This window comes from Rhipicephalus microplus, unplaced genomic scaffold (assembly GCF_043290135.1).
Source record: "Rhipicephalus microplus isolate Deutch F79 unplaced genomic scaffold, USDA_Rmic scaffold_24, whole genome shotgun sequence".
NCBI lineage: Eukaryota > Metazoa > Arthropoda > Arachnida > Ixodida > Ixodidae > Rhipicephalus > Rhipicephalus microplus.
In genome coordinates this window covers 7,239,666-7,249,871 of record NW_027464597.1, presented here as the reverse complement: position 1 = coordinate 7,249,871, position 10,206 = coordinate 7,239,666, and the positions used below count along the sequence as shown (strand labels likewise).

The 10,206-nt window shown below is 45.9% G+C and overlaps 1 protein-coding gene across 1 annotated transcript in view; it reads left to right on the top strand.

Annotated features, from left to right (window-relative positions):
- Window positions 1-305: 305 nt before the first annotated feature.
- Window positions 306-10,206, top strand: part of LOC142786478 (uncharacterized) — a 113,978-nt gene continuing 104,077 nt past the window's right edge. Inside the window, exon 1 of the mRNA XM_075884185.1 lies at window positions 306-703. Coding sequence (XP_075740300.1) covers window positions 604-703 — 100 coding nt within the window. The 5' untranslated portion in view covers window positions 306-603. The remainder of the gene's footprint in view (window positions 704-10,206) is intronic.

Genomic DNA, 10,206 nt, shown 5'->3' with positions numbered 1-10,206 from the left:
TTTTGCTGGTGGGGACGTTGGTGTGGGATGTGAAATAATAGGTGAAAGTGTTTACATCAAAATATTAGCAACACAATTACATTCGAAACGTTTCGGCTTGTGATGAGTGTAGTTCAAGATTACGATGTTGTCGGTGTAGTGTTCTCGGTGCGGTGCTGTTGTGGTGGCGCGAGCGATGCAAAATCGTTGTGCAACGCGATGGTGGCATCACACAACGGACACGTGCACAACGAAAAGAAGGACGACGATGTCGGGGCACGGCACGTGGTGAGCAGACGAGGGAAATCAGACAAAATAAAAACCAATGGAAGCTGACACGAAGACGAAGAAGAGGAAGAGGACGACGGGCTGGAACGTGGACAGGGAGATCTGAGGAAGCGATCGAACAACACGGTGCTGGTACCAAGGTCCGTACTGTCCACCTTCGGGCACGAGTACGAAGGGCCCGAGAGCAAGGGTCTCCTCTACCAGTTGTTCACTGGTCTGGCTGCAGCCTGCTTCACCCATCCCTCCCAGAAAGCTGTTGCCTTCCTGCGTGCGGCCTGCGTGGACGAGGGGATCTCCGGCCGCCGTGCCAAGACATTGACTCTGTGACGTCGCAGCATGCCTGCCTTCTCGTCCGCCCTACCAGTGGCCGTGTCACCGTTTCACCATGTGCGCAATGACTACGCCGCCCCAGCTACTGCAAGCATCGCAACAACTGGTGAGTGTTTCTTTTCCCTTTGAAACGTTCAACAGGATTTTCTTTAGTCTCGTGTGCGGGTCAAAGTAGCTTTGTCGTAAACTTGGCCTAATCATTTCTTACAGTTGCTTGTATATTTTCCATCTTTATTTTTTCTCGTGTGCTATAAAGTTAGACTTCTTGGTGCTGTTTGAAAATGGCTCCACTCCTTCCCGGTCTGAGCCTTTGTTTCAAACGAAAACTTTGAGTACACAAAAGCCTGCTTAACAGGGCTTCTACTGGGGGCGAATGCGCCTGCAACAGGCTTGGATGCCCCGTTCATGTGTGCTTGTGGTGGCGTTGGTGTGGGGCCTGAAAATAGAAAGCAAAGTGGATGTTTACTTCAGAATAATAACAACACATTGGCATTCAAAGCGTTCGGAAACCTGTGTGGAGTGCGCCTGCAGCAGGCTTGGATGTCCTGTGTAGGTTTTCTATGGATGTAGTGTCCATGTGTGCTTGTGATGACAGAGTGGGGGTTGTCTTTGACGGTTTAACTTCATAATCCAAACCATTAAAGTCTTTGCCATCCTTCCACAGATCTACACCCGTAGGATAGAAATGTACGAAAAAATTACAGAGGATATTATAAAGATACAACTATAATTCGCAATATCTAGTCAAAAAGCTGAAGGGTTCTGCTTTTGACCAGCAAAACAGTTAAGCTAAATTATAGTTCAAGCAGTGCTGCAGACTTTACCCATAGGGGACTGTTGTGCTTGATTAGGAAGCGGGGCACTTTTTCGTACCTTTTGAAGCTGAGGGGCACTTCTCTCCTGTAGCATTTCGACAAATGCAGGTATAGAAAAGAACATTTGTCAAACATATGCCAGTAACACTATAGACAAATGTAAAGAGCACATAAAGTAAGATGTTGTGCTTTTGGCGTGAACTAAAGCATGAGCAGCCGCACACAATCGAAGTGCTTTAGTGTACGATGTTCAGACCATTGACACTTTTTTGGTTTCTACCAAAAGAGCATTTGACAACGAAGCTATAGCAATATAAGAAATGGCAGCATACTTACTTATTAAAAGGTTCAAGTCTATTGATCAATTTATTCATTGATTGTAGTAACTATTAGTCGTATTTCATTGCGCTCTTTAAGAACACTCTCATAAGGCTCCTGCCAAGCCTGTCTCCTCATTTTGCTTGTGTTAGATTTCTTCGTTTGTGGTGTCTTCTCTGAAATTCACACACCTTTTCGAGAATGTCTGTGCACAAGAAAAGAGAGCTGGGAGTTGGAAAGGGCCGCCCAAAACCGAGAAGTGTACAGTGTAATGCCTTCTTGAGAAGCTCGGGCGGCTTTATTATTTTTTTTCTGAGGCACTGGAGGCCTGCTGGTCAGAATTTCCTCATAGGCAGCACTTTTTGATGCCGACTGATAGTGCATTATTTTTTGTGCCTGCAAAGAGAAATAGAAACCAATAGGCATTTTTGGACTGAAACTTGACAAAAGTTTGCGCAATTATGGTAGTACTTCTTTTTCAGTCTGCTTGGTGTTTACTGTTGACAGCTGCACATCAATAAACTCTCCCTTTTGGTCAATATCTGACTGGTGTATCTGAGGACGTGGAAGGCACTTGCTGCCACTTTAATCATGTATCTCTTGTTCCAAGTCTGTTAGGCACAATTGTAAAGTCGAAATTCACAAATATTTGTCTGGAAAAGATGGTATATATGTACACGCTGCGTGTGTGTTCAGCAGTTTCGTGCCAGTGAGAAATGCAACACAATTCAACATAGGCTGTAATTATAGGATAAAGGCGAGAAGCCATAGTTTATATCGGCGTTATTCAAATGACATAGTTTGCGATACAATGAAATGCCCGAGGTTTTTTTTTAGCAAGAGTAATGCTGGTTGATGGAACATGGCTGGCGCTTTTCAGCAAGCAACATAGTTTAGATGAGGACTCCTATATTGATTCTACAAGCATGTGTCAATAACGAAATACGTTAGTTGTAGATCACATGACTGTACGCACGTGAAGCACATGCCTCTAGATCGATAAGGCTCTATTGCGTTGGCGCGGGCACATGTTTCGGCCAGAGCTCGTAGTGATGGGTGATGTTTTTGGCACGCAATGACGCTACATACGCAGCATATGTCGAATCGCAATAAATTTCTAGCTTCATTTACTTACCTGCCAGCAGTGAAATTCGACACGTGTACGATTTTGTGTTTTCCGGGTCTTCATCATCAATTCACTCTTTCATGTACACTTTAGTTTTAATGAAGTAAAGTAATGAAGTGGAGTAATGAAGCATTTTTTTATATTTTTTGAAGGCTTTCGCCAAGATTAATCATCACCTACAACTCTATAGGCTTAGGACCCTAATTATTTATGGCGGCATTCTTTCTTAGATCGAGTTTTTTTTCATTATACGCTCACAATTCGTTGTTGCTAACATTTACAGCCCACCCTCCTTTCCCGTTACTTCTGGTGTGCCCTAGGGCTCTGTATTGGCCCCTTTACTATGCCTTATTTATATTAACGATTTACCCGGGATGTCGTAAATTTTTGTTTTTACTCCTAGCTACATTACGGGTGACCTGTCTTTTGTGTGATTATTAGGTCTCTTGTTTTCAAAATATATAATGGCCCTATGGCTTCTTCTTTATAGTTAAGGTGACTGTATAAATTTCTGCGAAACCGCTTGTTCGGAAAATTTGTCAGAATATGTTGCACAATTTCAATGTGCATCCACCTTTAATTATACTGAATTACACATATAGATAAGCTCTGCTGCTGAATATATTGCTTGGGTGGGTGTATATGAAACTATAAGCTTCATAGGTGCCCTTTTTCGCATATACTTACGCCATTACTTCTGAAAATCGATCGCGTAAATATTCGTTTCTGTTCCTTTTCGCGCTGAATAAATTTTTTTTGAAGTTCAGCAGACTGTCAGTATATTATGCAAGTGCATGTCGCATGCATTTCATATGTTATAAGGGTATAGCGCACCAGGACAAGGACACACAAAAAAAGAGACGCGTCTCTCTTTTTATGTCCTTGTCAAGAAAGATGCTTGGGCTAGTTTGTGATTGGGAATCAACATATTTGCACAGCTCAAGGCTACGAGTAGTTACGTCGTAACTACTCGTAGTCTTGCGCTGTGGAAATATGGCGTCTTTGTCGTGGGGCGCTATAACCTTATAAATGATGAAACGTGATCACTTTGCCCGGCTACGTGCCTTAGCATTCCATATAGCAAAACTTGAGCATGTTTAACTCGTTCTATAAGGCATGAGTACAGAAGAACGAAATACCGAAATGCTCAATGGAGCCTGTTATGGATCGCTACCTCGTAATATCCACTTGACAGCAAGTAGGACCACTTTATAAACTGCAAGTTGAACAATGCAACTTATGTAGCAAGTGGTACGGAAATCCACCTTATGGCAAGTGGAACCTGTTAATAGGTTCCACTCGCGTTGAAGTGGTCTCACTTGAAAGCATGTGGGACCACTTTCTGGCAACTTGAACCCTTAGTAGGACCACTTGGCAGCAAAGGGGACCTGTTCATGCATCCAATTGCTCTGAACCGGTCCCATTTTAAAGCAAGTGGAACCACTTGAGAGAACTTTTAGCAGCAAGTGGGACTACTTACGGGACCACTTGACGGCAAAAGGTACCACTTTAGAGACTACTCGGCATCAAATAAGTAAAACCACTTGAAATCCCACTTCAAATTTTCACCTGGGTTCGAATCTTGAAACGGCGAAAAATTTTGTCATGGCGATAGAAATTGCAAGAAGAAGCACATTAAGCTCCCCGTCTCTTTCTGCAGATATAGAATAGTCAGCAGACTTCATAGAGCAGCCGACAAGGAAGATGATGGAGCTAAGGTGCACCCGGCACAGTGGCAGACACCAGACGACACGCTGCCGGCACCGCAACGCTACCTGCTTTAAGTACGGGTTTGCAAATCCTTCCAGTAAAGGTTTGCAAGATAACTGCGATTATTGGAAGGAATGTGACGAGTTCCCGCTTCGTGCAGAGCATGAACGACCTTCCCGAACAACACAGCTGAGGCAAGGTCAGGAATACACTTTGTGGTCTCATCGTGCCATCGAACGGGAACCAGTTAAAACTGAAGCTCGTGTGAATAACGTGTCGCTAGTGATAAAACTTGGCACCGGAGGCACTGTTTCGTTATTAAGCGATGCGAATTTTAACACCCTTTCCCCAGGAGAGCCGTTGGAGCATACCGACATGCAGCTGAACAGCTATTGTAGAGAGATGTCGGCAGTATTGCGGAAAAGGCCAGCCACAGTAAATGTGGCCGCCCTGGAGGCAACGTTGCCGTTATTAGTTGTGAACGGAGCGTTCCCGACACTTTTTGGAAGAAACTGGATGAAAGCAATCGGTATTACCATCTGGAAGCCGTTGGACGTGAAAACAGTCAGAATCGTTTAAGGCCTGGTCGGGCAATTCAGGGACGTTTTTTTCAGACAACCTTGGTACAATGGAGGAAGCCCTGGCCAGAATAACGTTGCAAAAAAGAGCCAGGCCAAAATTTTTCAAAGCGCGACTGGTGTCGTTCACGCTTGTTTACAGGTATATCAAAAACGATTAGAGCCTGAAGGCATCATACGCCCTGTAAAGTCGTGTAAATTGGCCGCGACAGTATATAGCTCCAGTAATGGACCAAGAGGGTGGACTGCGCGTGTGTGGTGATTTTAAGGTCACTATCATTGCCGCCGCGACAAATGTTACCCGACTCCCAGGATCGAACAGCTGTTCGCCAAACTGTTCGGTGGAAAGAAGTTAGAACAATTGTATTTGAAGGACGCCTACTAGTAGATAAAGTTAGATGCGCAGTCACAGGAGCTGGTTACAATCAACACAGTGAAAGGCTTGTTTCAATTCACAAGGCTTCCGGTTGGTGTCGTTTAAGTGCCAGCATTGTTCCGGTGGGAAATAAAAAACTTGCTTAGCAACCTTTTCGCACGTCGCTGTCGATTTTGGCGATATCCGGATGACAGGAAACACTGACAAGGACCACTTGAAAAACGTCAGCGAAGTTCCCAGGCGCCTACAAGATGTTGCTTTCGCCTGAAGCTAGCGAAGTGCGAATCTATGAAAGACCGCGTTGAGTTTATAGGACACGTCATCACCGGCAAAGACTTGCATCCCTGCACCAGGAACGTTAGAGCCGTCCTTTCGGCACCAAGGCCAAAAGACGTCACAATTCTTTAAACCTTTACAGGGGCGATCAACTTCTACCAGAAGTTCATCCCTAGCTTGTCAGTGGTGCTCAATTCATTGAATGGTCTGTTGGTATCAAGTACACCATAGACCATGGCACCTCTTAAAGAGGAGGCCCTCCGCGGGAGAAAGGAACTTTCTGCATTTGCAAAGGTATTACTGCACTTCAACCCGAAGAAATCTACAGTGGTTGCTTGTAACGAATACGTCGCCATATAGTCTTGGCGCAGTTCTTGCCTTGCAGGAAGCGTGGTGAGAAAAACGGCCAATCGCTTTCGCGTCCAGAAGCTTGGCCACAGCTGAGCAAAACTGTAGGCAGCTCGACAAGGAAGCCTTAGCAGTTGTATTCGGAGTAACACGTTTGAAGCAGTATCTTTGGGGACGGCGATTCGAGATAGCAACCAATCACAAGCTACTTTTGGAGCTTCTGGTGGCAAATATGCTGATTCCAGAGTTTTGCGCACCTCGACTACTCCGCTGGACACTCTTCCTTTTGGGCTATATTACGTGTTCCGACCTTGTGATTACATTCTACACGCAGATTCCCTAAGCCGACTTCCGCTTCCAACAGTTGATTTTCAGATCAAGAACCTATAGATTCTTATGCTCCAGAGGTCTTACCCCAGAGTGATGTCAGGGCAATTTGTTGCGGTCACTACAATCAAAGACCTGCTGCTGTCACTTCTTCGCGAAGCTCTTTGGGCTGTTAGGGGAGTTCTCCTAGAAGCTCATTGGAAGAAACACGCCCCTTACCCTCATAAATCTAACGTGCAGAATGACTGAATTCTGCTAGCAAGGAGGGTGGTTGTGCCCGCGTCTATCCAGGTCGACGTGCAACGACTGCTACATAAAGGGCATCCAGGAGTGACGAAAATGAAAGCAGTGGCTCATAGCCATGTTTGGTGGCCAGCCAATGTTGACGACGTCATGGCAGTGGTGCAATAACGCCGCACCTGCAGAGAAAATCGACGATTATAGAGACAGGTGCCAATGAAGCCATGGCCGTTCCTGGAGAGACCATGGTCCCGCATTCATGCGGACTAATCTGGACCACTAAAGAAAACCTACTTGCTCATAGCGGTCGACGCATACTCGAAGTGCACAGAAGTGTTCCCCGTATCGAGCCCGTCAAACGCAGCGGGTACTAGTTGCTTGCGAAAAATGTAGGCTATACATGGACTCTCTGGCGTACTCATATCTGAAAATGGCCCAGCGTTCGTGAGGGAAGAATACAAGTTGTTCTTGCGTAGAAACGGTGTCCACCAAATTCTTGTATCATCGTACCACGCAGTCTCTATTGGAGCAGTGGAGCGTGCAGTGCAGACCAATAAACAGAAGCTGAACAAAGCACAGCCAGGAGATGATTTGCACGTACAGATAGCAAGAATTTCGCTCACATCCCGGGAGACTCCGCATGAAGTAACAGGTTGTAGCCCCGCTGATCTTCTCAAGGGCCGGAAGTTGAAAGCGGCATTGTATTTACTACGGGCTGACTTACAGGCCACGGTGATGTCTTAACAGATCTCCCAGATTCTCCGGGTCAACACAGGATCAACAGGAGCTGTAGCCATGGCACCACGAACCTCTGCTTTCGCTCGCAATTTCGGTCCATGTCCTGCCTGGGTACCGCCAATGGTAGGAGCGTAGAAAGGACATGCGGCAATGCTACGACCACCAGATGGCCACAAACCGACATGGCACCACGATCTCATGTACGGCCGTCGCCGTGACAGCCATAGCTGTCAGATTATTCTGGCCGCTTTCATACAGACCCTCCGGATGCTGCAAGCGAGAAACGAACTGTGCCTCTGGATGCCGTGGGTGCATGCTGCCACGGCCTACGCACTAACAGGGAACACCTGTAGCACTGCAAATACGAGGGTTTCTTCTGGGGAATCCGAGGACACATGTGACACCAGTAATCTGGTTGGTTGTGCCAGTTTACCGGTGATTGCTCAGAGGCCCGGGGCCCTTCTTCAGACTCCACTTCGCCGCATCTCGCGAGTGCGGCATTCAGTTATGTGTTTATACTCCCCAATCATCAAGCTGAACTCTCTGCTTGCCCTTTGTACTGCTCGTTGTTTACTTTTGTTCTTGTTCTTCCCTTCTTGTCCTTATTTTGTCAAGGAATAAAGGAATGTTATGTTGCTGCAATCAGTCAGGGAAGTTCAACATATCGCCGCAAGATGTCGCTGTTATCGCTTTTATAATACAAATATTGCTTTTAAATACAAATATCTGGGCGTATGGATAAGCAATGGGGCCGAGTACCTAAAAGAACACGAAATATACGTGACGACTAAAGGTAACAGGAATGCAGCGGTAATGAAAAACAGGGCACTATGGAATTACAATAGGTATGATGTTGTGAGAGGAATATGAAAAGGGGTCATTGTTCCTCATCTGACGTTCGGCAATGCGGTCTTGTGCATGAGATCAGAAGTTCAAGAAAGATTAGAAATTAAGCAACGTGGAATAGGTAGGCTTGCCTTAGAAGCTCACAAGAATACACCAAATCAGAGAGTACAAGGTGATAAGGGATGGACATCATTTCAGGGCAGGGAAGCTAGCAGCAAGATAAAATTTGATAAGCGATTGAGAGAAATGGGAGAGGAGCGTTGGGCTAGAAAGGTATTCAGCTACTTGTACATGAAGAATGCCGATACAAAATGGAGGAAGCGAACCAGAAAATTGACTAGTAAGTATTCTGAAGACAGCAGGGGGCCAAACCAAAAAAAATATCGGTTAAGAAGAAGGTGAAGGAAGCCGAGACCAATATGCGGAGAATCGGCATGATTAAGAAGTCAGCACTAGAGATCTGTCAAAGTTTTAAGCAGGAAATTGCCAAGGAAAGGATGTATGATAATACTCGGGGTAGTTCTCTACTGTTTGAGGCCAGGACGGGAGTATTGCGAACCAAGACATATCGAGCCAATTACGAAGGGTCAGACACGGTATGCAGTGCATGTGTAGAAGAGGAGGAAACTGCCGAACACTTGATAATGTTCTGTAATGTGCTTCATCCTATAGTTCAGGATGATGGCGCAGAGTTTTCCAAAGCACTGGGCTTTAGGAACAGGGAGGGCAAATCAGATTCTAAGCGGGTAGAATTCACTAGAAGGAGGTTATCTGATTGGTGGCTTAAGTCAAGGCACGAGTGAAAATTAAACCGTTCACTGCAAAGTACCAATCCTCAACCTCACTATATAAAGGATAAAAAATAAATGTAGTTTTTGGTTCATTAAGTATTACGGCTTGGTGGCGCTAGCCACTGCCCGATCTAAAGGGTATAGCCATATCCATCCATCCATCCGTGCGTCCGTCCGTCCGTCCGTCCGTCCATCCGTCCATCCGTCCATCCATCCATTCATCCATCCATCCATCCATCCATCCATCCATCCATCCATCCATCCATCCATCCATCCATCCATCCCTCCCTCCCTCTCTCCCTCCCTCCCTCCCTCCCTCCCTCCCTGAAACTGGATATCATTATAAAATATGATAGATTACAAAAGGGCATGTTCTCGCCTCGTCACCCAAAATTGAAAAAAAGCAGTCTGTCGAAAGATGGTGGTTACAAGCTAGGACGGATCTGAATCCTGCGCTCTCGCACATTATATCCCGATGTATATGGAACAGACAAGTGCAAGCGTTGTGAATACAGTGCCATGCACTTCGGAGCATATATGCTGGAAAGGCCTAGATATTAGTGCCCATAACGAATACGCGGCATTTAGTGACAGCCTTCACGTGCGCTGGGAAGCCGCACTGCTTAGCCTCGCCCTTGAAGATCAGTTGTCGGCCGTCCAGTGGGAGAATGAGGCCGCCAGGATTCAAGGACTCCTTGCCGTAACCTTGGCGGGGCTATTTGCCCACTCCACAACTCGCCGGGCTCTAAATAAGTTTTTTTCCATTTATCCATTCATGATACAACAGACTCATGGCCAACTCCAGGTGGGTAGTTGCGAATCATATACCAATGAAGCCTACAGGTCACAGATCTGTGACAACTGGGATTTCTGTACCACTCACGTTATTCGATTGTGTATGCCCCAGAACATGACATACCTGTTGGCTTCAAGTCAATAAGGCCACTGAGAACAACCATTCGAGACAGCTGTGCCCTGCCAACCAAACCTATGGTAACCTTTCAAAGTGTTACAGCCAGTGCCGTGGACAGATAACTGCAGCAATATGAAGAGTAACAGGTTTCAGGCAGTCAAAACTGCTTTTTTTCACAGTTCCGAGCAGGTGGGTGCCCTTAGAGTT